The 23,631-nt window shown below is 41.8% G+C and overlaps 8 protein-coding genes across 8 annotated transcripts; 5 read left to right on the forward strand and 3 right to left on the reverse strand.

Annotated features, from left to right (window-relative positions):
• The first annotated feature begins 25 nt into the window (after positions 1 to 25).
• LOC103832474 (pentatricopeptide repeat-containing protein At1g80550, mitochondrial) lies at positions 26 to 2,031 on the forward strand. Its single transcript, XM_009108487.3, has 2 exons — positions 26 to 1,715; positions 1,795 to 2,031. The coding sequence occupies exon 1, from the start codon at positions 263 to 265 to the stop codon at positions 1,589 to 1,591; it is 1,329 nt and encodes a 442-aa protein (XP_009106735.1). The 5' UTR covers positions 26 to 262; the 3' UTR covers positions 1,592 to 1,715; positions 1,795 to 2,031.
• A 273-nt stretch (positions 2,032 to 2,304) lies between these two features.
• Positions 2,305 to 7,068, forward strand: LOC103832475. Its single transcript, XM_009108488.3, has 9 exons — positions 2,305 to 2,624; positions 2,721 to 2,857; positions 3,163 to 3,350; positions 3,457 to 3,747; positions 3,836 to 3,894; positions 3,977 to 4,013; positions 4,099 to 4,170; positions 4,257 to 4,581; positions 4,791 to 7,068. Exons 1-9 carry the CDS (start codon positions 2,477 to 2,479, stop codon positions 5,145 to 5,147), a joined length of 1,614 nt encoding a protein of 537 aa, XP_009106736.2. The 5' UTR covers positions 2,305 to 2,476; the 3' UTR covers positions 5,148 to 7,068.
• Positions 7,069 to 7,213: 145 nt separating this feature from the next.
• On the forward strand, positions 7,214 to 10,008 carry LOC103832476 (protein NUCLEAR FUSION DEFECTIVE 4). The gene is made up of 2 exons (XM_009108489.3): positions 7,214 to 8,069; positions 8,352 to 10,008. Exons 1-2 carry the CDS (start codon positions 7,740 to 7,742, stop codon positions 9,699 to 9,701), a joined length of 1,680 nt encoding a protein of 559 aa, XP_009106737.1. The 5' UTR covers positions 7,214 to 7,739; the 3' UTR covers positions 9,702 to 10,008.
• A 779-nt stretch (positions 10,009 to 10,787) lies between these two features.
• On the forward strand, positions 10,788 to 11,487 carry LOC103832525 (F-box/kelch-repeat protein At1g24800). The gene is made up of 2 exons (XM_033276056.1): positions 10,788 to 11,397; positions 11,468 to 11,487. Exons 1-2 carry the CDS (start codon positions 10,788 to 10,790, stop codon positions 11,485 to 11,487), a joined length of 630 nt encoding a protein of 209 aa, XP_033131947.1.
• Positions 11,488 to 15,351: 3,864 nt separating this feature from the next.
• LOC103832478 lies at positions 15,352 to 16,815 on the reverse strand. Its single transcript, XM_009108490.3, has one exon. The coding sequence runs from the start codon at positions 16,047 to 16,049 to the stop codon at positions 15,516 to 15,518; it is 534 nt and encodes a 177-aa protein (XP_009106738.2). The 5' UTR covers positions 16,050 to 16,815; the 3' UTR covers positions 15,352 to 15,515.
• A 267-nt stretch (positions 16,816 to 17,082) lies between these two features.
• LOC103832479 (amino acid transporter AVT6E) lies at positions 17,083 to 19,368 on the reverse strand. The gene has a single exon (XM_009108491.3). It carries the CDS (start codon positions 18,825 to 18,827, stop codon positions 17,373 to 17,375), a length of 1,455 nt encoding a protein of 484 aa, XP_009106739.2. The 5' UTR covers positions 18,828 to 19,368; the 3' UTR covers positions 17,083 to 17,372.
• Positions 19,369 to 19,592: 224 nt separating this feature from the next.
• Positions 19,593 to 20,808, reverse strand: LOC103832480 (trafficking protein particle complex subunit 2). The gene is made up of 5 exons (XM_033275565.1): positions 20,673 to 20,808; positions 20,339 to 20,424; positions 20,192 to 20,253; positions 19,978 to 20,063; positions 19,593 to 19,883 (listed from the first exon to the last, which is right to left on the reverse strand). Exons 1-5 carry the CDS (start codon positions 20,751 to 20,753, stop codon positions 19,791 to 19,793), a joined length of 408 nt encoding a protein of 135 aa, XP_033131456.1. The 5' UTR covers positions 20,754 to 20,808; the 3' UTR covers positions 19,593 to 19,790.
• Positions 20,809 to 21,135: 327 nt separating this feature from the next.
• On the forward strand, positions 21,136 to 23,615 carry LOC103832481 (DEAD-box ATP-dependent RNA helicase 35). The gene is made up of 2 exons (XM_033275560.1): positions 21,136 to 22,285; positions 22,614 to 23,615. The coding sequence occupies exons 1-2, from the start codon at positions 21,384 to 21,386 to the stop codon at positions 23,476 to 23,478; spliced, it is 1,767 nt and encodes a 588-aa protein (XP_033131451.1). The 5' UTR covers positions 21,136 to 21,383; the 3' UTR covers positions 23,479 to 23,615.
• Positions 23,616 to 23,631: the final 16 nt, after the last annotated feature.

Consider the following 23,631-nt stretch of genomic DNA (forward strand, 5'->3'; position numbering starts at 1 on the left):
TTATCGGTCCTTCATTTTGTACTTTTCATTCATAATCGATCCCACACTTCTTCATATTTGTGATGAAAGCCAAAGAAGTTTGGGTTATCTGTGGGCCTAGAAACAAGCCCAATTAATCGGAACAGCAGAAACTAAAAGTCCAATAGGTAATCGGGTCTGCGGACATACCCAATCGAATACGGGTAATCGGATCCCATCTGGAGAAACTGGTCAAAAAAATAATCTCCCGGACAAACCAACCCTAATTTTGAACGCTGAGAAAATGCTCTTCTCGATATATCTCCGGCGATTCGATCGACTTCGAATCGTTTCGTCACCCTCCGTTCGGCTTCTATCTGCAAAACCCGTTCCCGACGAGAAGCTCCGATGTCAGGCGGACGAGTCCAGCTACGATCAGAAAACAGTCTGCGAAGCCATCACATGCTACAGCAACGACTGGCAAAAGGCGTTGGAGTTTTTCAACTGGGTCGAAAAGGAATCCGGATTCGAACACACCACCGAGACGTTCAACCGTATGATCGATGTGCTCGGTAAGTACTTCGAGTTCGATGCTTCCTGGGCTTTGGTTAACCGTATGAAGGAGAACCCGGTTTCGATTCCCAATCACGTCACTTTCCGTATAATATTCAAGCGTTACGTCACGGCTCATCTCGTTCAGGAGGCGATAGATGCTTACGATAGGTTAGATGATTTCAATTTGAGAGACGAGACGTCTTTTCATAATCTTGTGGATGCGCTTTGCGAGCATAAGCATGTGGTTGAAGCAGAGGAGCTCTGTTTCGGGAAGAGTGTGGTTGGTGTGAGGAATACTACTAAGATTCATAACTTGATTCTTCGCGGGTGGTCTAAGCTGGGATGGTGGGGGAAGTGCAAGGAGTATTGGGAGAAGATGGATCACGAAGGTGTTGTGAAGGATCTGTTTTCGTATTCTATTTACATGGATATTATGTGTAAGAGTGGGAAGCCTTGGAAAGCTGTGAACTTGTACAAGGAGATGAAGAGGAAGAGGATCAAACTCGATGTTGTTGCGTACAACACTGTTATTCGCGCCATTGGAGCATCGGAAGGCGTTGACTTTGGTGTTAGAGTGTTTAAGGAGATGAAGGAGAGAGGCTGTGAGCCTAACGTTGCGACTCATAACACGGTTATTAAGCTTTTATGTGAAGAAGGGAGGGTGAAGGATGCGTATGGGATGCTTGACGAGATGCCTAAGAGAGGTTGTCAGCCGGATTCTATTACTTATATGTGTTTCTTTGCCCGTATGGAGAAACCGAGCGAGATCTTGGGTCTGTTTGGTAGGATGATAAGGAGCGGGGTTAGGCCGAGGATGGATACTTATGTGATGCTTATGAGGAAGTTTGAGAGATGGGGGTTTCTTCAGCCGGTTTTGCATGTGTGGAAGACGATGAAAGAGTCTGGGGATACTCCTGATTCGGCTGCGTATAACGCTATGATTGACGCTTTGATTCAGAAAGGGATGCTGGAGATGGCTAAGGAGTATGAAGATGAAATGGTTGAAAGAGGGCTATCTCCGAGGAGAAGGCCTGAGTTGGTAGAAACGTCACTAGAAGAAACGCTAGTCTGTAGATAATAGAAAAGTCTGTTGAAGAAACTATTGTTTGGTTATTTGTTCAAAACAGACAAACATGTCCAATGAAGGGGATACAAGTCTTTGGTATGAAGAAGCTTCCTGTGGTTGAAGAAATCGCCCAAAGGTAATCACAGTTTGGCTACATTTGCATTTATTTGATTGAGGAATCTGGTTTCATTTGTGATCATTGATTCTGTTGGAAGCTTGAAAAAGGGGTGGATCAAGTGGGTGAGTGAAGAAACCGTGAGAGCATGAGTCTTGAGCAAGTAAACCTCTTGGTCGAGATTTAGTATAATGTAGTATTTATTTTGAAGTGTAGTTGCCTTTGTTGTATTAGAACTAAATAATGATGAGGTGATTTTTTTGGGTAAGGATATGGAAACGATATGATTTTTTTATCTTCATGAAGTCAATCTTAATGCAATTTTCCGTTTCAAAAACAATTGTGTAAAATAAACGATTTACTAATTACTGTATGTTGCATCATTTTCAAAATTTAATTGATTGTGTAATTAGTTTACAGGGGTACATTAATTCATCAGATTCTTTCCTATAGCAAACTAATGGATATCTGGGGAAGGCGAACCGCGTGAGATTATTTCATTTTGAGAGAATATTGTAGATCACAGCCAATGAGACCTTAACGAGTAACAATTAATATAGGAGAAAAAGAATAACAAGGATGGAGAAAATTATGGAAACATAAATTCCTAAATAAGGGAGATCATAAATAATAAGCTATTCGTTTCATCTTCTTTCTCCTCGATTTCCTGGAGACATTTAAAAGATTCTTGATATATAGAGATACATAAACCCTTTTCTAGAGATTGAAACGTAACCAAACAATCCAAACAAAAAGAGAGACAGAGAGAGAGAGAGAGGATAATGCTTTGTAGCCAAACGCCGACGTTTCATGATCGCCGGCGTCTCCTTCTTATAGGCGTTGCGATCCTGGTCTTTTCCTGTTTGGTTTCTTTCTCTCATGGAGTTTCCTCTTCTAGTCATCATCATCCATCCTCAACCTCATTTCAAGGTTCTTCATAATATTCTCTCTTTATTTTATGTTATGATGTTTCTATAACAAACAAAACATCTGATAGAAGTTCTATATATTTAATCCATTTTGAAGGATTCAGGAGGCAAATTCAGGAAGGAGCAAATGGGACATTGGTGCTAGCGGCGGAGAGGACACGGCGGCCTGATCCTCTCAACAATTTCAATATATATACCGATGGTTGGAACGTTACCAATTCTCATTACATCGCCGTGAGTCCCCCACGTTATATTCAGACCAATGCATGTCTTTTTAGGAATTAGGAACAGCCATTAGTTTTGTTCTATGCTCAACTTAGCTGCGTTAAGGCTATGCATTTAGGTTCCGTGTTAAATCATGCAATAAGGGATGGTATCTAGCCAAAAGTACCAAATAAAAAATATGAGGCTGTAGCAAACTGCATGTTAAAATGTTATATGTTGGTATCTAAAGGTGCGTTTAGACCACTAGGCTAGTTTCAGGACAACTCAAAGAGTAATTGGTATAACTAAAACGTGTGTATAATGTTCTCTTTCAGTCTGTTGGATTTTCCGCTGTTCCGTTCATAGTAATAGCAATCGTGTGGTTCGTGTTTCTCGGACTCTTCCTCATCTGCTCATGCCTCTGTTGCTGTTGCTGCGGTTGCGGCCGCCGGCACTACGGCTACTCTCGCGTCTGCTACACTCTTTCTCTCATCTTCCTCCTCCTCTTCACCGTCGCCGCCGTGTAAACTTCCTCTTCCTTCACTTAATATATACATCTTCAAACCATTAATTAATTATTGTTTTAGTTCTTGACTAAAAAAATTCGAAACCATGTTTTTTTTCTTCAGGATTGGGTCTACGATGTTGTACACTGGGCAAAAAGAGTTCTACGGTAGCGTGGAGAATACGTTTATGTACATTGTGAACCAAGCAACTAAAGTTTTGGGTAAGCTAACGAGCTTGTGGGACTCTATTCAATCTGCTAAAGACATTCAGCTCGATGGACACAACCTCTTTCCTCCTCAGTTTAGAGGTAACATTGATCATTTCAACAACATGATCAAGATGTCCAACATCACTTACCCTGACCGTGTCGCTAACCAGACAATCGGTTATCTCACCGGAGTACTAAACCCTGTGTAAGCATTTGTTACATAGATGACTTGGGTCACAAGTTATAAGTAAAACCTCTGTTTGATTATTGTGGACTTTATAATGTTTCTTCAGGAGATTAGTGTTAAATGTGATTGCTGGTGTTATGCTCGCAATCGCATTCCTTGGACTCTGTAAGTACAAAAATTATAACATTCTAACTTTCAATCTGTTTTAATGCATTTGCCTCTATAACATGTTTGTGATTCTTTACAGTGTTTTCCTTCTGTGGACTACGAGTTCTTGTCTACCTGTGAGTCATAGACTTCTTTACAGTCGATATAATATATTCTATCAATAACCAAATTAAATGGTTACAATTAATGTTTAATCCTCAGGTTAGTAATCCTTGGTTGGATTCTCGTCACAGCAACGATCCTGCTAAGCGCAGTCTTCCTCGTCTTCCACAAGTAATGACATTGATCATCATCACTTCATCTAATTCAAGTTTTGATTTTGTTTTATTTGATCAAACTAAAGATGTTGCTTAAAACAGTGTGGTTGCGGACACATGTACGGCTATGGACCAATGGGTGCATGATCCAGCGGCAGAGTCGGCCTTGAGCCAGCTGCTTCCATGTTTAGACGCTAAAACCATTGGAGATACATTGGATATAACCAAGACGATGACTTCTACGGCCGTTGACATGACCAATGCCTACACTGTCAATGTCAGTAACCATGATGAGTTCCCACCTAATGTCCCTTTCTACCATAACCAGTCTGGTCCGCTCGTTCCTCTGCTCTGTAACCCGCTCGATGAACATCGCAATCCACGTCCTTGTGCTCCTAACGAAATCCTCCTTGCTAATGCTTCTCAGGTACACAATATACATCTAATCAACCTTTTCTTTTAAAACATAAATGGTATACATGATGCTTTTTTTAACTCTGAAAAATATTTTATTAGTCGTTTCAAACGTATGCTTATTATGTCATATGTATAGTAGCATTACAAGAGTAAAATAATTTTATTAGACCATAAACTTTACTTAAATATTGTTAAAATGTATTTTTTTGGGGTAAATAGATATACAAAGGCTTTGTGTGCCAAGTAAACGCAGAAGGGATCTGCATAACACAGGGAAGGTTAACTCAAGCTTCATACGATCAGATGATGGGTGCGATCAACGTGGCGTTCACGTTAGACCATTACAGTCCGTTCTTGGCTAGCATTGCTGATTGCTCCTTCGTTCGAGACACTTTTAGAGACATAACCACCAAGAATTGCCCTGGACTCACCATCACCAGCCAGTGGATCTACGCTGGACTCGCATCACTCTCTGGTGCAGTCATGTTCTCGCTCATCTTTTGGATGATTTTCGTTAGAGAAAGACGTCACCGGTCTCACACCAAGAAGTCTATGGTCCAGATGAATACGATTTAATCATCGCAGACAGGACCATTCACTGAATGAGTGAGGATAAATGGTATTTAAGTTTTTTTTTGGTTGTTTTTGGTTGAAAACATTAATGATTTGTTATAAAAAAGAAACAGTTTAGAAACAAATTCGTGTAATCTCTTCTTATATACTCACTCAATATTAATCAGTTGTCCTTTTAGAATCCAGGAACATTCGTGTAATAAATCTACCAAAATACGCTGAACCATCTATGGTCGAGAGATTGGTAGGTTTTGAATAAATCAAGCCATTTAATGACGACACTGAAATGTTGTCGGTAGCCACAGATTAAATGTAATAGTAACTACGAGTAACAAGCAACACCTTACATATGATACGACGAGTCTTAACTAATACGTGTTTGATCTCTAAATGTAACTCAAGGGTCAAGGCCGGTGCAGAGTCGATGTGTTTTTGTCATTGAATTATCAAATTAATATTTTTTTCATCGTAATTTAAACAGGTATGATTTGTGCGTATCCTCTTTGATCTGTCTGTTTTTGACTCTACGCATCGCTTCTGTTAATTAAAGACAAGAGTGTTCAAAAAAAATGCTGTGTAAATCTTCATCCGAGGAAATACTTATCGAAGCATATAATATACATAATTAATTGAGTGTTCCAAAAAAAGTACATAATTAATTAAATATAAAAGTGGTAAGATTAATAAAGTGATTGAGAGCATCTAACCATATAACCCCGTACCGACGCAAAAAAAAAAGACCTAAAACTCTCTCTACGACTCAAGCGCCGCCTCAATCTCTTCTTTCGGATCTGAGGTCTTCTCTGGCCGGCGCTCCTCGCCGTGCTGTGAGAGGACCTCCTCGAGCTCTCCTATCTAGTTCTAGTCCCTGTGTAGTCTCTTTAGCTTTGCTTGTGGTGGTTAGTGATGAAGTTTTTGTTCGACGGCGATGGCGTTTTGGGGGTCGAGCGGTGGTTGGGTGCTGGTGCGTTTCTCGATGAGGTGGGATTCTCTGTCAAAGGCGTGTTCTCTCCGCCAGTGGAGATTAGAGAATCTGTTAGATTCGAGGGGGTTTGAGTCTGGTTCGATGGTGGTGCGTCTCGTTGGTTGGTTGATCTTCTCTCTGGCTCCTCATGTTCTTGTCTCCGGTTGTTTCGATGTCGGCGTGAGGTTTGGAAATAGGTTCTTCCCTCTGTTTGTTCTTTGGGACAAGCTGTAGAGGACTTAGTGGAAGGGTGCGTGATGTCTAGTTGCGGAAGTGGTTTGGCGTCTTACTTGGGCTTGGGAGTACTGCCTCTGTTCATTGGAGTCAACTCCGGTGCTTGTTGATATTTGACGGTCAAAGCTTTTTGCGTGCTCAACTTTGGTTTTGAGAGGAACCGAAGGAGATAAGTGTATCTCAGTGCTAATGCTTCTTTGTTGGTCGATTGCCGCCAATTTGATCATGATAGTCTTGGATTTGGAGTGGTTTTTATTCAGCTACCGGTTGTATGAATAAGACGTGGGAAGCCTTTGTAGGCTTCGCCGTGGGGTGATGGTGCGTATGAGGCGCGTGGAGAACCCTCTCAAGGTCCAATGGATAAACTTAGTTGGGATTGAAGGGTGTTTACAACGACGGTTAAGGATTCTAACCTCTTTAAATTATGTTTATGTGTTGGTGATGTTCGTGTGCTTCCAGCCTATCTCTATGCTCTTCTCAAATTGTGTTAATTGTTGATGAGCTCTCATTAGGTATGATCGTCTTTGAGTGCAAGGTTGAGCACTCCTTTCCTGAAGTTCCTTTCTATCCTGCCTCAGACATCTTTTTTCTTCTTTGTTTAGTTTTAAGAGTTTATGTTATGTTCAACTTATGGCTCTGGGTGGTACATGTTACCTCGCTGGCTCTTGGCTCCGGAAGAGTAGGCAATGGCTCTTCCGGCTTTGTGTAAAATGTTGTTTGATCTAATTTTAATCTATCAGATGACAAAAAAAAAAAAAAAAGTGATTGAGAGATGAGATCGTTAAGAACAAAGCCAAAGTCATGCCACGATCCACGCTGGACTGGACAAATCATATACTCAAATGAACTCACGTGTTGAGCACAAAACCTTCACATGACAACAAATGATTCCGTTATGCTTTATTAATCAGATAAAATCAGACTAAGCAAAATATCCTACGTTTCCCGGAGTATATTCGTATAAATAAGTCTTGGAACAATTAATAAAAATAGGCTGTAAATTGTCGACCCACCTGCAGTTAATTACTAATTTTTTTTTTTTAACAAGATTAGTTTGGAAAGTACTGTAAAAACCTCTCAGGAATAATGACATTTGTATATTTTTTAGACAACATGATAATGCCATTTGTTTTTTTTCTCTTCATCTGAATAATGACATTTGTTAGAAAAATAGAATATATACAAAACATACTTATTTGTTAGTTAAATAATTTAATTGAGTCATTGCTGATGACCGAAGATAAGAATTAGTTAATTTATTTATATATAGAGAGAGAAAGCCTAGAAAGAAGACACACACCAAACTCGACTTTAAAGAGTTGTGTTGGTGCATGTTACTTTTTTTAAAAAGTGCATTAGTGCAAATCTAAGAAGAGACAGTGATCGGTCGGAGATAGATGCCGACTCTAGTGGAGAAAACAGGAAGCCGACCACCGTGGGTGGGGTTAGCAGCCGCCGCGTGGGTCCAGATAGCTGCTGGAACCAGTTCGACGTTCCCGCTGTACTCCGCCGCTCTCAAATCGGTTCTGGGGTTCAACCAGCAACAGATCACGATCCTCGGCGTCGCTTGTGATCTGGGTGAAAACTTGGGGCTGCTTCCAGGTTACGTAAGTAACAAGCTCCCTCCATGGGCGATGCTTCTCATCGGATCCACCTCTTGTTTCCTCGGTTACAGTGTTCTCTGGAGCTCCGTCAACCAAATCATCCATGGCTTGCCTTTCTGGCTGGTAACCAAACAAATCACACCCTTCTCTTTATTTTCTCATTTGAATCATATATGTTATAAGGCCGGTCCTGAGATTTTGGGAGCTATATACGCCAATGTTACATCAACTCAACATTTTTTGTTAGTCAAGTGTACATTTTTTTAGTCAAAGACCTATTAATGCCACTGTTTCTTTTTTTTTTTGATTAACCTGGAGTATCCCGTACCTATGAGCATATTTATTGTTTATTTGATGATTGAACTCACATGATTAGTATCTTTGGTTTGGTAATGTTGTTGACAGCTATTCATTGCTCTGTTTTTCGGCACCAATAGTAGCTCATGGTTCGGCACAGCATCTCTTGTAACCAATATGAGGAACTTTCCTATGAGCCGAGGCCCTGTTGCTGGACTCATCAAAGGCTATATTGGTCTCAGTGGTGCAGCGTTCACTGTGATTTTCAGCGTCTTGCTTCACCACTCAGCTACCAATCTGCTTTTCTTTCTTATGGTTGGCGTTCCCCTTTTGTGCTTATCTCTCATGTATTTCGTCCGCCCCTGTGTTCCTGCTACCGACAATGACCCTTCTGAACCTGTTTATTTCGCTTTTCTCCTCGGCTCAAGTATCCTTCTCGCTGCTTATCTTGTCATGACGACTGTGCTTAACGAAGTGTTTACACTGCCAAGCATCCTCAAATATGTTCTTCTGGCCGGCACGGTCTTATTCCTGATGGCGCCTCTTGCGATCCCCATCAAGATGACGCTATTCCGTTCCAAGAGATCTCTTCCGGACAATCTAGCCAAAGAGGAAGGTGAGAAAGAACCGTTGCTGATACCTTCTACCTCAGCTTCAAACATGGGCACTCTCTTCGAAGGAGAGGGAGATGGAGACGGTGCCTCGGAGATGGAGATACTTTTGGCTGAAGGAGAAGGTGCGGTTAAGAAGAAGAGGAAGCCAAGGAGAGGAGAGGACTTCAAGGTTCGCCAAGTCTTCGCCAAGGCAGACTTCTGGCTCCTTTGGTTTGCTTACTTCCTCGGCATGGGTTCGGGCATCACTGTCTCAAACAACTTGGCTCAGATCGGTTTTGCTTTTGGTATTAAGGGAACAACCATACTCCTCTGCCTCTTTAGCTTCTTCAACTTCTGCGGCCGTCTTGCTTCAGGTGCCATCTCTGAGCACTTTGTCAGGTCAAAGGCCCTTCCAAGAACGCTATGGATGGGAGCCGCGCAGCTGGTTATGATGTTCACATTCATCCTCTTCTCCATGGCCATTAACGGTACTATCTATGTGGCGACAGCTCTTGTAGGGATAGGCATGGGGTTTCAGTACTTGTCAATCTCCACCATCTCTGAGCTCTTTGGTCTTAAGAATTTTGGAATCAACTTCAACTTCATACTCTTGGGCAACCCGACCGGTGCGGCCATTTTCTCGGCACTTATGGCAGGACATATATACGACAGGGAAGCGACTAAGCAAGGGAGTTCTACCTGCATTGGTCCTGATTGCTACAGGGTAACGTTCTTGGTTCTAGCCGGTCTTTGTGGACTTGGAACTCTGCTCTCTGTTATTTTGACTGTGAGAATTAGGCCGGTTTATCAAGCTCTCTATGCTTCTGGCTCTTTCCGGTTGCAGCCGCAGTCAAATGGTCACTGATATTTCCATGGGAATTGCAAGAGAGACTGTTGAGAGTAAGAGATGATGCAGTCATAGATATGCTATGTCTATTTTTCATCGTATAAAGTTCATATTGTATCCTGCGGCATGTTTTTTTGAGGTGTGTGTATCCTAATATTTGTAAAACTTTTGTTATTCAGCTGTGATGGGTGACTCAACCGGCCAGAGAACCGGTTGGAATAACCTTTTTTTGTAATTGGCTTCTTTTACCATTGTAATATTTGCTGTAATCTTGTTTGTATTTGTTTGATGTTTTGTATCATGATTCTTGATCGCCACAATTTTATAAACTAACAAGAGAGGTAATAAAGATCATGTTTTCTGAATCTTTTCCTTACTTGTCAAGAGTCAAGACAGGTTACTAAACAATTCCAAATCAAAAAAAGAATGTCATGCCAAGAACCGGAGGATCAAACAATTTTGAGGAATCAAGAACTGAAAACTTAACACTTGGAAAACAGATCTTGTCATAACAAACATGCAGACTAAACACAAAAAAGGTAGAGAAATGTTGGTTACATGAGCACAAAGCTAAGTCCTCTATTATATCAATGTCTACAAAAAAAAAGCTAATACCCCGAACAAACAAGAAAATTGGGAAACAAGAAAGCCCAAAGTAATAATACACATCAAATAACATTGGTGTAAGAACCCTAAAAGTCATCATACATAATCTATCTGATTTCAAGTAGGTTTGAGATTCGGAAACATAGAATCCCACTTTATAAGAACCTCTGGTACATTTTCTAGCTTAGGATTTCAATCGTTCATTTAACAACCACCTCTAGTATTATTTTCCACCGTTATCCAGGTTCATAGAATATTTGGGAAATAATAATTATCTAGTTTAAAAACAGCATCAGATATTCTGTAAAACAGTTTAAATTAGGAATCATTTAAAATGACAATATAATTATTAAAAAAAGTATAAGAGATTTGGTCCGTGCGTAGCAGGCTACGGGAGTTTGTATAAATATAGGACGCACAACACACGCGCGTAGAGAGAGAGAGAGGAAAACCCTAATATTTTTTCAATTGCGCGGCCAAAGAGTTGGAAGAAGGATGATGCCGAGGATGATCGATCTTCCGCAGAAATTGGTTGTGGAGATATTCAAGAGGGTTCCGATAACATCTCTGAAGGCGGTTCGATCTACTTGCAAAACATGGGAGGCTATAACGAAAAGCTGGGTGGTTTTGGGAGCAGCAGCGCGGCATGAGTTTCTTCTGGGGTTCGTGAAGATGAATAACAAGGTCTACTCTCTGAGGTACCACCATCAAGGAGATGTATCGGTACAGCAGGTAGATTTGCCTAATCAATTGGAGATTTCTAGTATGGTATATCACTGCGATGGGTTGCTGTTATGCGTGGCTAAGGACCTCTCGAAGCTGCTGGTGTGGAACCCTTACCTGTGTCAATCAAGGTGGATCGGACCGAGAGGAGAAAGCTTCAACGCAAGCGACATGTACGCGATCGGATACTCGGAGGATAAGAATAAGAAGCGCGACCACAAAATCCTGAGGTTTGTGGATGACAGCTGTGTCGTTGGACCAGTAATAAGCGTTTTCAGGTGCGAAATCTATGAAATGAGCAGCTCTGATTCATCATGGAGAGTCCTCGAAGAGGGGAAGCCGGAGTGGGAGATAGATGTGCATCAGCGAGGGGCGTCTGTCAACGGTAACACCTACTTTTTTTTTTTTTTGAATAAATGTTAAATTTTATTCAAAGCAAACTTTTGTACATCTAGTGCTTCCTATTTTTGTGTGAATATCAAACTCTAAAGGAACTATACAAATCCTTTCTTTCTTTATGAACTTGATTCTCTTGTCTCAAACCATGAGCTCAACCCCTCTTCAAGATACTTTTGCCCCAAACCCTTTACTAAGAGGAGTTTGAGACGAATTGCTTTGTCAACGAACTTTGTGATCAACTCAGTTGTTTGCGGTTGTTCTCCGTGTCTGCGGCGATTTCTTTCTCTCCAAATAGCGTGAACTGAGGCTTGAAACGCATATCGGAGGAGGAATTGCTTTGTTGGTGGCAAGCTAGCTTTTGAGACCATCGTAACAATATCGTTCCATTCTGAGGTAAATGCTCCTTGCAAGATACCTCCCACTAGAGACTTCCATACTTGGGTGGAGTATTTGCAGCTAAAAAACAGATGGCGACAGGTTTCATGTTCTTCATTGCAGAGAATGCAAACTGGGTTGACTGCTGTACTCCACAGGGTCATCCTATCACATGTTTGCAGACGTTGGTGCAGAGCTACCCAAACCAAGAAGGAGAACTTTGGTGTGGACTGCTGAAACCAAATGCCTTTGGCCCACTCACACACTGGACGCGCAGACCGCAGCAGCCTCCATGTTTTCCTGGTAGAAAATACATTCGTATAAACTTCTTCCTTTTGCTTCCAAAGAGGGATGTCCTCTTCTCGGCTGGGATCAAGACGAAGGGCATCAATCTCATCTTCGACCTGATTGAAAATACTCTCTCTGTGTCTACTTCTTCTTCTTCTTCTATGGTTATCAAGAACTTCAGAGACTGTTGCAGACGCAGGGATTCCCAATACAATGCTGCCTCTTTCTCCTAACACTTCCTGAAGTCGGCCGAGTCTCGACCAAGCTTCATACCAGAAAGAAGTTTGCTGCCCGCTTCTTACCTCCATTCGAAAGTATTGTTTAGCGACAGCTCTCAGCCGCAAGAGTTTTTTCCAGATCCAAGACCCTGAGCTAGTAGTCTCCTTTATCGACCAAAACGAACCTTTTCTGATCAAGTAGCACTGCACCCATTGGACCCAAAGTGAGTTTCTCGCTGAATGAATCCGCCATATGAGTTTAAGGCTGTGAACTGTGTTCATTTCCTTTAGAGGTCGAAGCCCTAAGCCTCCTTCCTCCTTTGGAAGGCAAACATCCTCCCACCTAATCTTTGCTTTGCTCGTTTTCAGCTCGGGACCAGACCACAGGAAGGCAGAACATAACCTTTCAATATCTTTCAGACAACTGCTCGGGAGTCTAAAAGCTTGCATCCAGAAGTTGGTGAGGCTTGTGATGACTGATTTGATGAGTTGCAGGCGCCCCCCATGAGATAAAAACCTCCCTGTCCAAGATTTCATTCGTTTGCGAATTTTCTCAACCAAAGGCAAATAATCCTGCACTGACATTCGCTTTGTAAGGAGTGGGAGGCCCAAATACCTTACTGGAAGTTGTCCTGAGGTGAAAGGAAAGCTCCCAAGAATGTCCTCCTGATCAGCAGCTGTAGTGCCAGCAATAAACAAGGTGGATTTTTCAAGACTTATCTGTAGCCCTGATTTAGCTGCAAACTCGTCGAAAATCTTGAGTATCTCTTCTATAGAACGCTTTGATCCATCAGTGAAGACCATAAGGTCGTCAGCAAAGCATAGGTGCGTTAGAAGGATGTTCTGGCAGCGGGGGTGATAGCCAATTTGCTTCCTTTCTGCAGCTTTGTCAATCATCCGAGAGAGAACGTTGATGCAGATGACAAAAAGGTAAGGAGAGAGGGCGCACCCTTGGCGAAGGCCTCTTTTACTTTGGAAAAACCCAGCTAGTTCTCCATTGACTTGCACAGAGAATGAGGCGGTACAGACACAAAGCTTGATCCAATGAATGAAGGTTTCCGGGAAATTCAAAGCTCTCAGCGTGTTTAGAAGGAAATCCCAATGAACCGAGTCGAAAGCCTTGGCAATGTCAATCTTCAGAGCACACCGTGGAGAGATATTATCTTTGTGATAATCTTTGACAATCTCCGTTGCCAGCAGGAGGTTTTCCACCAATAGCCTATCTTTTACGAAGGCTGACTGATTGTGTGTGATGCACTGGGGGAGCGTAGCTTTGAGTCTATTTGCTATGATTTTTGAGATTACCTTGTACAGGACATTGCAAACCGAGATTGGTCTGTAGTCCTTCATTTCGATCGCAGATTCTTTCTTGGGTATGAGAGCCAAGATGGTTGAATTCAATCCCTTTGGAAGGAAACCTTTGTCGAAGAAAGACTGGACCGCAACTGTGAAGTCTTTGCCAATGACATTCCAGGAAGCCTTGAAGAATTCAGTAGTAAATCCATCGGGTCCTGGTGATTTATTGCTTGGCATGTGGAGAAGAACCTCTCGAATCTCCTCCTCTGTTACTGGTTTTGTAAGCAGAGATCTTTCTTCATCACTACATCTGAAAGGCAAGAGTTCTTGAAGTTCTTCAACAGTTGAAGACTGTAAATCAGCTGGTTCGAAGGTAAGAAATTCTTTGAAGAATCTCTCAGCCTCTGTTTTTATTTCCTCCTGAGAAGTAACCACCTCTCCTGATGGGCACTTTATTTCTCTGATGGCATTTCGAATTTCCCTGACCTTTGCAGCCGTGTGAAACGCCTTATTGTTGTGATCTCCAACTTGGAGCCAGTGAAGCTTTGATCTTTGTTTTAGAAGCTTCTCTTCTATACCTGAGATTCTCTGCCACCTCTCTGCTGCTACTAACTCTGCTCGAATGGAGGCTTGGGTCGGGTTCCGCAGCAGAGTCTCTTGCTTATCGCAAAGATCTTGATAGGCTTCTTTGACCCGTTTCGACAGCTCACCCAATTTTGCTTTACTCAGAGTTCTAATCAGCGGTTTTAATGCTTTGAGAGTCTTGGAAAAGCGATACAGCGCTGAGGTAGAAACGAACAGCGGCTGCAAATCTTTTGCTCATGACAGAATTGATGATATAGAGCCTGACGCTGACGGATCGATCCCAGTTGACGGGGTTGAAGATTTCTTACTCTGTTTTGACTTCACCAAAGAGAGGTTTGGACCACGCCTCCCTCTTCCTTTTCACTCTTACAATGAAGACTGTGTCACCCTCTCCAGCTTCCTTAGAGGTGATGATGAGCAGCTTGCGGCCCTGTTTGGTGGTTGTGAATCAAGCTTTTTTGAGATTTGGGTCACCCTTTCGGTTGAGCCCAAATATGTGTCCTGGACAAAGTTTTTGGTAGTGGAAACGGGGGGCCCTATATTCACTTCTTTAAACTTTCAGCTTAGCACATATTTTGGTGGGAGCTTCTTTGTTGATGAGGAAAACAAAGTTGCTGTGGTGTTTGAACGAGACTCATATATATCCATCTCGGCTCCTCCTCCGAGTCAACACACCGCTTTTGTGTTTGGACAAGCCGGCTACATCCACTCTGTTAATCTCGGACAGGCTCTCAAACTCCAACACCTTTCCCCCTATTCCGGAAAGCACTGTCAAGCTCTTCTTCCCCCACTTGTTTGCTCTTCCTCTTTTCGTCCAACCTTAGTCCAAGTCAGTTGAGAATTGCAATTTCTCCGTTTCATGGTTCTCTTGGTCCCTTGTTTACTGCTATTTAGTTATTTTAATGTATTGACATATCATGGTTTGAGAGTTTCCTTCTCTTCCTCATTTTTCTAAGACAAAAACAACCAATTGGTCAGACAAGACAAGTTTTTATCTCTAATCTTCGTCAATACAAAATCCCAATCTTAAACCGTATGAAAAAATGTAATCGGTTGGAAGTACCACCCTTTGTAACAGCTTCTTTTACCATGTTCATTGTGTTTATTTATTGTTTGTGTCATACTGCTATTGATAAGTTTTAAGTAAAACACAAAAGGTAGAGAAATGTTTGGTAACATGAACACAGAACTAACTCCTCTGTTATTAAAATGTCTACAAAAGCTAATTACTCCGACCAAACATAGAAACACACCCACACACACTTGGAAGACAAGAAAGTTGGAAACTCATTGAATAACATGGTGGAAGAACCCTTAAACCAACTATTTTTATCTGATTGTTTCAAGTTGGTTTCAGATTCTGGAACATTGAATCCCACTTTATAATAACCTCCTCCTCTTGTAAATTTTTCCCACAATAAACATCATCATCATTCGAACTGTAATGATCGAAACCCGTGTAACTGGAGAAGCTATCCAGCCTACATGGAGTCCCATTCGTCAGAAGAAGTCTCTCTTCCTTTCCGTTGCTCTTGTTCCTCTTTGACCATCTTCCTTTCACAACTACGAGAGCCTGAGACGATTCCTCACGTCTCATCATGGCACCAACATACTCGGACAAGCACTTCCCGGTCTTCCTAATCGCGATCAGCATTCTGGAAATAGAACGAGACGGTTTAGTATGTCGCCGAGCGAGCTTGAGGATCTCGAGGCGGTGTTTGGCGATGGAGATACCCATGCTCTGGAGAAACTCGTGGTTGAAGTAAGCAATGTCTTCGTACTCGAGCTCGTTGTGTGAGAAGGAGAGACCGTACTCGTATGTGAGCGAATCTTCCAGATTTGTTCTCGATAGCCATGAGAACCAATCCATTGTCATGCGATCAAAGATGATTGGTTTTTTGATCTGTAGTTAGAAGAAGGACAAGAAACTTTGGTGAGAGTGTGGAAGGTAAAGTCGTTAGTAAATATAGAGGAGGAGAGTGTTGGGTTTAGGATGCTTTTTGACTATTTGTAAAAGTAACGGGGCCTAACTTGGTAAGGTGGGTGAACCATGGACTCAATTGTAGACCAAAGTGCAAAAGAAATTGATGGCCATATACAAGTATTTTATAAATTATCTTCGTTATTTAAGCTAAACAAAAATGGTTAGTTTTATTGACTTAACAAATAATTATAAGAAGTGCTTTTCGTTACAGGTTAGATGGATTAATTTAACTAAATATCTAGTATTATCTTCTTAGTTAGGTCAACTAACGATAACCACAAAGAAAAATACCACTACTATAGATGGAAATTAAAAATTACCTTCTATAGTCAACTAATATTTTTCTGCAATATTTCTTGTATATATATAATTTTATTTCTTTGGTCAATGAAAAGAAAATTCATATATTTCTGAGGAAGATAAAATCATTGTTAAGGTTTTAAAAGATTATGCGAGCCATTATTATCGAGTGATGTGATTACAAACATCTAACACGAGTGGATGCAATCGTGGCATATATTGAACCATCACAATCAGAATATTGTATAAACATATCTACTGTTACAAACTCACCAATATACCGACAAGATTAGGAATCACGCGTCATGAGCATGTGAAATTATAAGTAATGTGCATATGCACTACCAATACCGGTCACTAGCTAGCTCCCACTTGTATCATTATGTTTTAAGTTCATTGACTATAATTTGCGCCTTAACTACCATAACAACTGCTGTTCACACAAAAAAGAACTAGCAGACTAACTTCCTCATCTCTTTTGCTCGGGTTCTGGTCACAGATACATGTGCTTAAGATGCAAAAGCTTGAACCAATCGGTTATATCAGATACCTAGTCGATTTCATAGCTAATTCTAATCACGAAACGATCACAGAAAATATAAAAAAGACATTCAATGAAGCAAAATTAAATAGGAGAATTATATACAAAAAACAGCAAAATTGCGTGTATGAACAATAAGAATCTTGGTCTGTATACATAGAAGTCATGGGTAGGATGATCATCTCGTAACCTCAAAACAATTCACAAACGGCAAACCCGTGGACTTAGCCTGAACAAAGGCCATCTGATTCTAAAGGTGCATGTAGCAGTCACAAAAACTGAAGATTTCCGGTTCTTCTGTATTGGACTGAGAATCTCTGATTTGTATAATAAAATCTACAAGATCATGTAAAAACCACTGAACAAGTGTAACATCAATCTGATTTGCTTCTGATGCTGTACACGTTGCCAACGGTTCCCACGATGCTAACCACCACCGCCAAGATTAGCATCAGCCACGACACAGATCTCTCCACAAAGCTTAACGTATTGCTCTGTTTCCCTAACCGTAGCGCGATGAGAGCAGGGAAGGTAAAACCAAGTGAAACCGCTGACGTTGCCCCTGTGAATTTGAAAGCAGTCCATATGTTTGGGATCATCGTAGAGCCGATGTAAATAAGAGCTAGCAAGATCAATGTGAGCCCCAGAGATCTCTTCTTGCTTTCGGAGAGAGGAGGCGAGCCTTCAAACAACAAGGTATTAACGGTTTCTCTCAAGGAGAAGTGGATCACGGGGAAGACGAGAACGAGATGGAGAATGTATCCGATTCTGACAACGTAATTCACCGCAGAGCTGAAACGGATGCCGAGATCTTTATCAAAGTTGGTCAATATATCAGCTTCCGTAGCCACACCGAAGAGAAGGTAACCCGATATAGCAGTTGAAGCATAGACAACAACACAAATAGCCGTCGTGATTCTCCCAACTCGGTTCATCTTATGAGGCGAACGACCTTCGAGCTCGTTATATATCGGCTGGACATTGAAATGGCAGACGTAAGCGTTTGACATTATCGGAATCACCACGAGAAGATCTAATATCGCTTCTTTGGAGCTAAAATCAGGACTCAACCTCGGAGTATCAATAGTTCCTTCTACAAGCTTAATCGCGGCGACAGCGAAACAGACAACAACAAACACAACAGCAAGAGCCACCGAAGCAGCTGAGGTCACGCTCAAGGAATCAATCTTGTTCAAAGCGCAGAGAGGAGCCAAGAAGACGACCATAACAATCAAAATCAAAACTTTACGGTGGTCCCAGAACCCGTTTCCTAACCACTGATCCAAAACACCAATGTGATGAAGCGAACCAGACATGACGTCACCCATGATGATGAGGTAAACAACGAGGACGCCACCGTTGTTGACGATGATGCAAATCTCAGACAAAACCCTAGCGCTTCTCCCCATCGCGAACTGCACGACCTCGCCGTAAGATCTGGACTCGTACAGAACCGAGAATCTAATCAGAAGCTCGACGCTGATCTCCGACAAAATGGCCATGAGGATGATCAGAACGAACCCGAGGACCAAGCCGAGAACTTTCATGGTGGCGGGCAATGCCATGATCCCGGCGCCGATGATGGAGGTGGTGAGGTTGAAAACGGCGCCGTGGATCCCAGATCCTCCTTGACTCGATTTGCCATTAACGAGCGGATAGTTAGAGATGTCGAAGTCTAGATCGTCGGCTTCTTGGTCGCCGACGAGGCTGCGGGTGTCGTCGAAATCATTGACGAAGCTTTCTTCATCGGAAGGAGGAAGCAACTTGGAGGTCTGTTTCTGTAGCTCGACGTTAGAGTTTTTGGAAATGACGGAGTAACTGCTATCCATTCCCTCCCCAGATCTGATCTGATGATGTAAACTCTCTCCTATTGAATCGCGATTAGAGAGAAAGAAGATTGAACTTTACAGATGATGATCCGAGATTGAAAGTTAGATACTTCTTTTTTTTTTCGTTTTAGACTAAAGAGAGAGATTGTTGAAAATGAAAAAGAAAAATCAAAGGAAGCTGGTGAATTTGGGGTTAAGGTAAGGGGTCTCAACAACGTCTCGATTGGTCCTTCTTCCTCCCTCGTCGGCGAGATAGAGAGAGAGAGAGTTTTGAAGGAGGAAGGTAAACTTCTACTCCACACGTGGCGTCCTTAATTAAATTTTATTTTAACATTACGATAAGAATAAATTTGGGGTTATTTATTTATTTGCGAGTTCGATGTCAGGTGTATCATTTCCCAATTCCCATAGATGCACCAAGTCAGATGGTATGTTAACGAAGAAGGTTTGCTCTTGAAGATATGTTAACGAAGACGGGCATTCAAAATTTGGGAATGGACTATTGTGGTAATTTGAAGCCACCTCCCAAGAAAGTTGAGGCTCAAATATCGGATGGAACCGAGACACAACCCAAGAAAGACACAAAGCCTCCTCCTTCTGAGATCGTTGTTACGAAACACCAAGCCAAAAACAAGAAACCTCGTGGTCTTACATTTTTTTTGTTGTCCATGACTATTTTTGCGTTTTCTTCCATAGATTCAATTCCAAGTAAAGACTTTCTTTCTTTCAGTGTGTTTACTAAGCGGCTCGATAACAACCAACCAAAAATGAAACTATGGGGTTTGGACTGAATGGATTATTTCTCTTACTAAAAAAATCTCATACATTAAAACATTGCTTGCAAGCTATGAAGAATAGAACTCTAGCATTTGAACATAAACAAACACAATAACAAACAATTGACTGCAACTTTTGGGCTTTGGACCTCCACCAAACTGCAAGTCAGGATCTCTCCGTGCTTCTCTACAGGTACTTTCTTGCAAGTGCACGCACCTTGGTGTCAAAATGTGACGATGTAATCCGAGAACCGGGCAGATACAATGGATTCAGAAGAATCTGCATGAACAAACGATTCCCATCATCATGTCATTTTAGACAATAACAATGTTACTACTACCTAATTAGATCAGCTCAAAGAAGAGCGAGCTACCTTAATATAAAGCTCATGCACCTCCTGGAAGAAGCTCTTTATGCCGTCTTCATTGCGTGAATCATGAAGGAGCATGAGTCGTGTATGTGCGATAATTAATCAAGGAGGACACAAATATTTAAAACTTTTGAAATGAATCTGTTAAAGCCAACCTACCACCAATCTGACAATGTACTTAGATGAATGAATCAGGAGATGGAAAAAAAAAGGATATGGCCAGCGGTAACATAGACGGACACAACGAGATCGTTAAACCTGTCAACTGACTTCAAGAACCTGAAGAGTAATAATATATGAAAAAATGAGATGAATTATATGCCTTAAACATAACCACCACAAGGAAGGAAGGGAGTTTACAGACATGGCGCTTGTAGTCCAGGCAAGGTCTTGGACGACATCTAATGCAGCGTGTAGTATAAACTGGTGCAACTGAGCAGCATCTTCTCTCTGCCAAACGGAGCGAACAGAGTGAGAGACTGGTGTACAACAGTAGACAGAATTTTAAACAAAGGGAAATAGCAAAACTTTGAAATGAACAAGAGTGATGATCAAATTTATTCTCCTGAATATATTTATTCGAAGGACGCTTAGTATTGTACAAACTTGAATATGTGAGACCCAATTCCTCCTCGGATTAAAATATATATATAAAGCTCCGAAAGAGAAACTGAAAGAGAGGAGTAAGAGAAGAGTACTTTGGGAGCAGAACCAACTTCAGCTTCATAGATGGGAATATCATTCCGACCCACTATTATAAAACACGCTGTGTTTGCCATTCTATCCCTCCCCACTCTACAAATTATAGATTTAAAAAATACAGATCTTTGTGTCTGTCTCCTGCAACAGCAAAATCAAAAAAAGAAAAAAAATGTGAAATTGGAGTTTAGACTTGGTAACAATCAATCAAATCGTGTAGATACGATTGAATCCAGAGTAATCTAGGTTAGATTCATTACTATTAGATCAGGGATCAACAATTCTAATTTTCACAAAAAATAAATTGGAGAAAACTCACGAATAGAAACGAATGCAAGTGAATGATGCGAAATGCTGCAGGAAATACAACCAATTCTTCGGAAGATGGTCGAGTGCAAAGATAAAACAAGGAGTTGAGATTAACAAGTCCAGGGTGTTTGTTTAGTTTAGCTAGAGATCAGGAGAGGAATAATGACGATTACAGTATATTAGGCCCATTTCAATTATTGGGCCTTATAAACTCAAATAAGAGACCCTTCAACAGCCCAATAGTGATGGATGGTATCGACGCCGTCTTAACCCGATTGGCGAAACCCCGGGTCGGTCAGTTTCCCCAGACTATATTTTACTCCCGATTCGAGAGAGAGAGAGAGAGAGAGAGAGAGAGATCTTGCTCTGCTACTTGATTAGGTTTTCGTTTCCATCAAATCATGGAAGTAGACGATGATTACGTGGAGTATGTTCCAGTTGCGAAGCGTAGAGCGCTGGAAGAGCAGAAGATTCTTCAACGGAAGGGCAAAGTGTTGGAGGTGGAGGAAGAAGCTTCGGAGAAGGAGAAGCTCGCCGAATCCAAACCTAGCTTGCTCGTCCAAGCAACTCAGCTCAAGCGTGACGTACCCGAAGTCAGTGCTACCGAGCAAATCATCCTACAAGAGAAGGAGATGATGGAGCATCTCTCTGATAAGAAGACGCTCATGTCTGTTCGTGAGTTAGCCAAAGGTATCACTTACACAGAGCCTCTCTTAACAGGTTGGAAACCTCCTTTGCGTATTAGGAAGATGTCTAGGAAGCAGATGGATTTGATCAGGAAGCAGTGGCATATCATTGTTAGCGGTGAAGACATTCCTCCTCCCATCAAGAGCTTCGAGGATATGAAGTTCGAGAAACCTATTTTGGATACGCTCAGGGAGAAAGGGATTGTGCAGCCCACTCCTATTCAAGTTCAGGGTCTTCCTGTGATTTTGTCTGGGAGAGATATGATTGGGATTGCCTTCACTGGTTCCGGGAAGACGATGGTTTTCGTGCTTCCCATGATCATGATTGCTCTCCAGGAGGAGATGATGATGCCTATTGGTCCTGGAGAAGGCCCCATTGGCCTTATTGTTTGCCCTTCTAGAGAGCTTGCTAGGCAGACTTACGAAGTTGTTGAACAGTTTGTGGCTCCTTTGGTCAAGGCTGGATTCGCGCCTTTGAGGTCTTTGCTATGCATTGGAGGTGTCGATATGAGGTCCCAGTTGGATGTTGTCAAGAGAGGTGTTCACATTGTTGTTGCTACCCCTGGGAGGTTGAAGGATTTGCTCGCCAAGAAAAAGATGAACTTAGATGCCTGCAGGTAACTCCCACCCTATGTATATATGTTTCTTTGCACTTATGCCTGGACTGTTATACACTAGTCTAGGTTCGTTGGAGTATCTGTTTATTTGTGGTTTATTGTGCCCGTTTTGTTGTTCCTCCTAGTAAATGCCAGAGATCGATAGGGTTGTCTAGGTTTTGTCAGCACTTTCATTTGTGATTCTATATGGTTTCTTTTCTCTGAACAAACTTTTAGCGTTGAATGCATCTTTCTTCTCTTGAAAGTCCTAAGGCTGTGCCATGTACCTTCAAATCTAGGCCATGTTAGTTGGACGATGATGTTAAACTTCTTTTTAAAACTGATATAGGTACCTGACGCTGGATGAGGCAGATAGGTTGGTTGATTTGGGTTTCGAAGATGACATTAGGGAAGTCTTTGACCATTTCAAGTCTCAGCGTCAAACACTTCTCTTCTCTGCCACAATGCCCACCAAAATTCAAATCTTTGCCAGAAGTGCTCTGGTGAAACCTGTGACAGTCAACGTAGGAAGAGCCGGAGCTGCGAATCTCGATGTTATCCAGGAGGTTGAATACGTCAAACAAGAAGCAAAGATTGTTTACCTCCTTGAGTGCCTGCAGAAAACCTCTCCGCCGGTTTTAATTTTCTGTGAGAACAAGGCTGATGTTGATGATATCCACGAGTACTTGTTACTGAAAGGAGTGGAAGCTGTTGCTATACACGGAGGTAAAGATCAGGAGGACAGAGAGTACGCAATCTCTTCGTTCAAAGCTGGGAAGAAAGACGTCTTGGTCGCCACTGACGTTGCTTCAAAAGGGTTAGACTTCCCTGATATTCAGCACGTCATAAACTACGACATGCCTGCGGAGATTGAGAACTATGTGCACAGGATAGGAAGAACAGGTCGGTGTGGGAAAACAGGGATAGCAACTACGTTTATAAACAAGAACCAAAGCGAGACCACGCTGCTTGATCTGAAACACTTGCTGCAAGAAGCTAAACAGAGGATTCCACCTGTCCTTGCTGAGCTGAAGGATCCGATGGAGGAAGCAGAGAATATTGCTAATGCAAGTGGTGTCAAGGGTTGTGCTTACTGTGGGGGTCTGGGACATCGTATTAGAGACTGTCCGAAACTGGAGCAGCAGAAGAGTGTGGCCATATCTAACTCTAGGAAAGACTACTTCGGCTCTGGTGGATACAGAGGAGAGATATAATCTGTATTCCAATCTTCTTACAAGAATCCCTTTTGCAAGTTAGGTGACAAACGTTATCAATGTGTTTTTGGAAAAGCGAACCTTGTAATGTTGCAAGCTTACTATTATCTTCATGCTGACATTATATTTTCTTTTCATTTGCATGGCAATTAG

The sequence above is a fragment of the Brassica rapa genome, chromosome A07 (genome assembly GCF_000309985.2).
Source record: "Brassica rapa cultivar Chiifu-401-42 chromosome A07, CAAS_Brap_v3.01, whole genome shotgun sequence".
NCBI classification, from domain to species: Eukaryota; Viridiplantae; Streptophyta; class Magnoliopsida; order Brassicales; family Brassicaceae; genus Brassica; species Brassica rapa.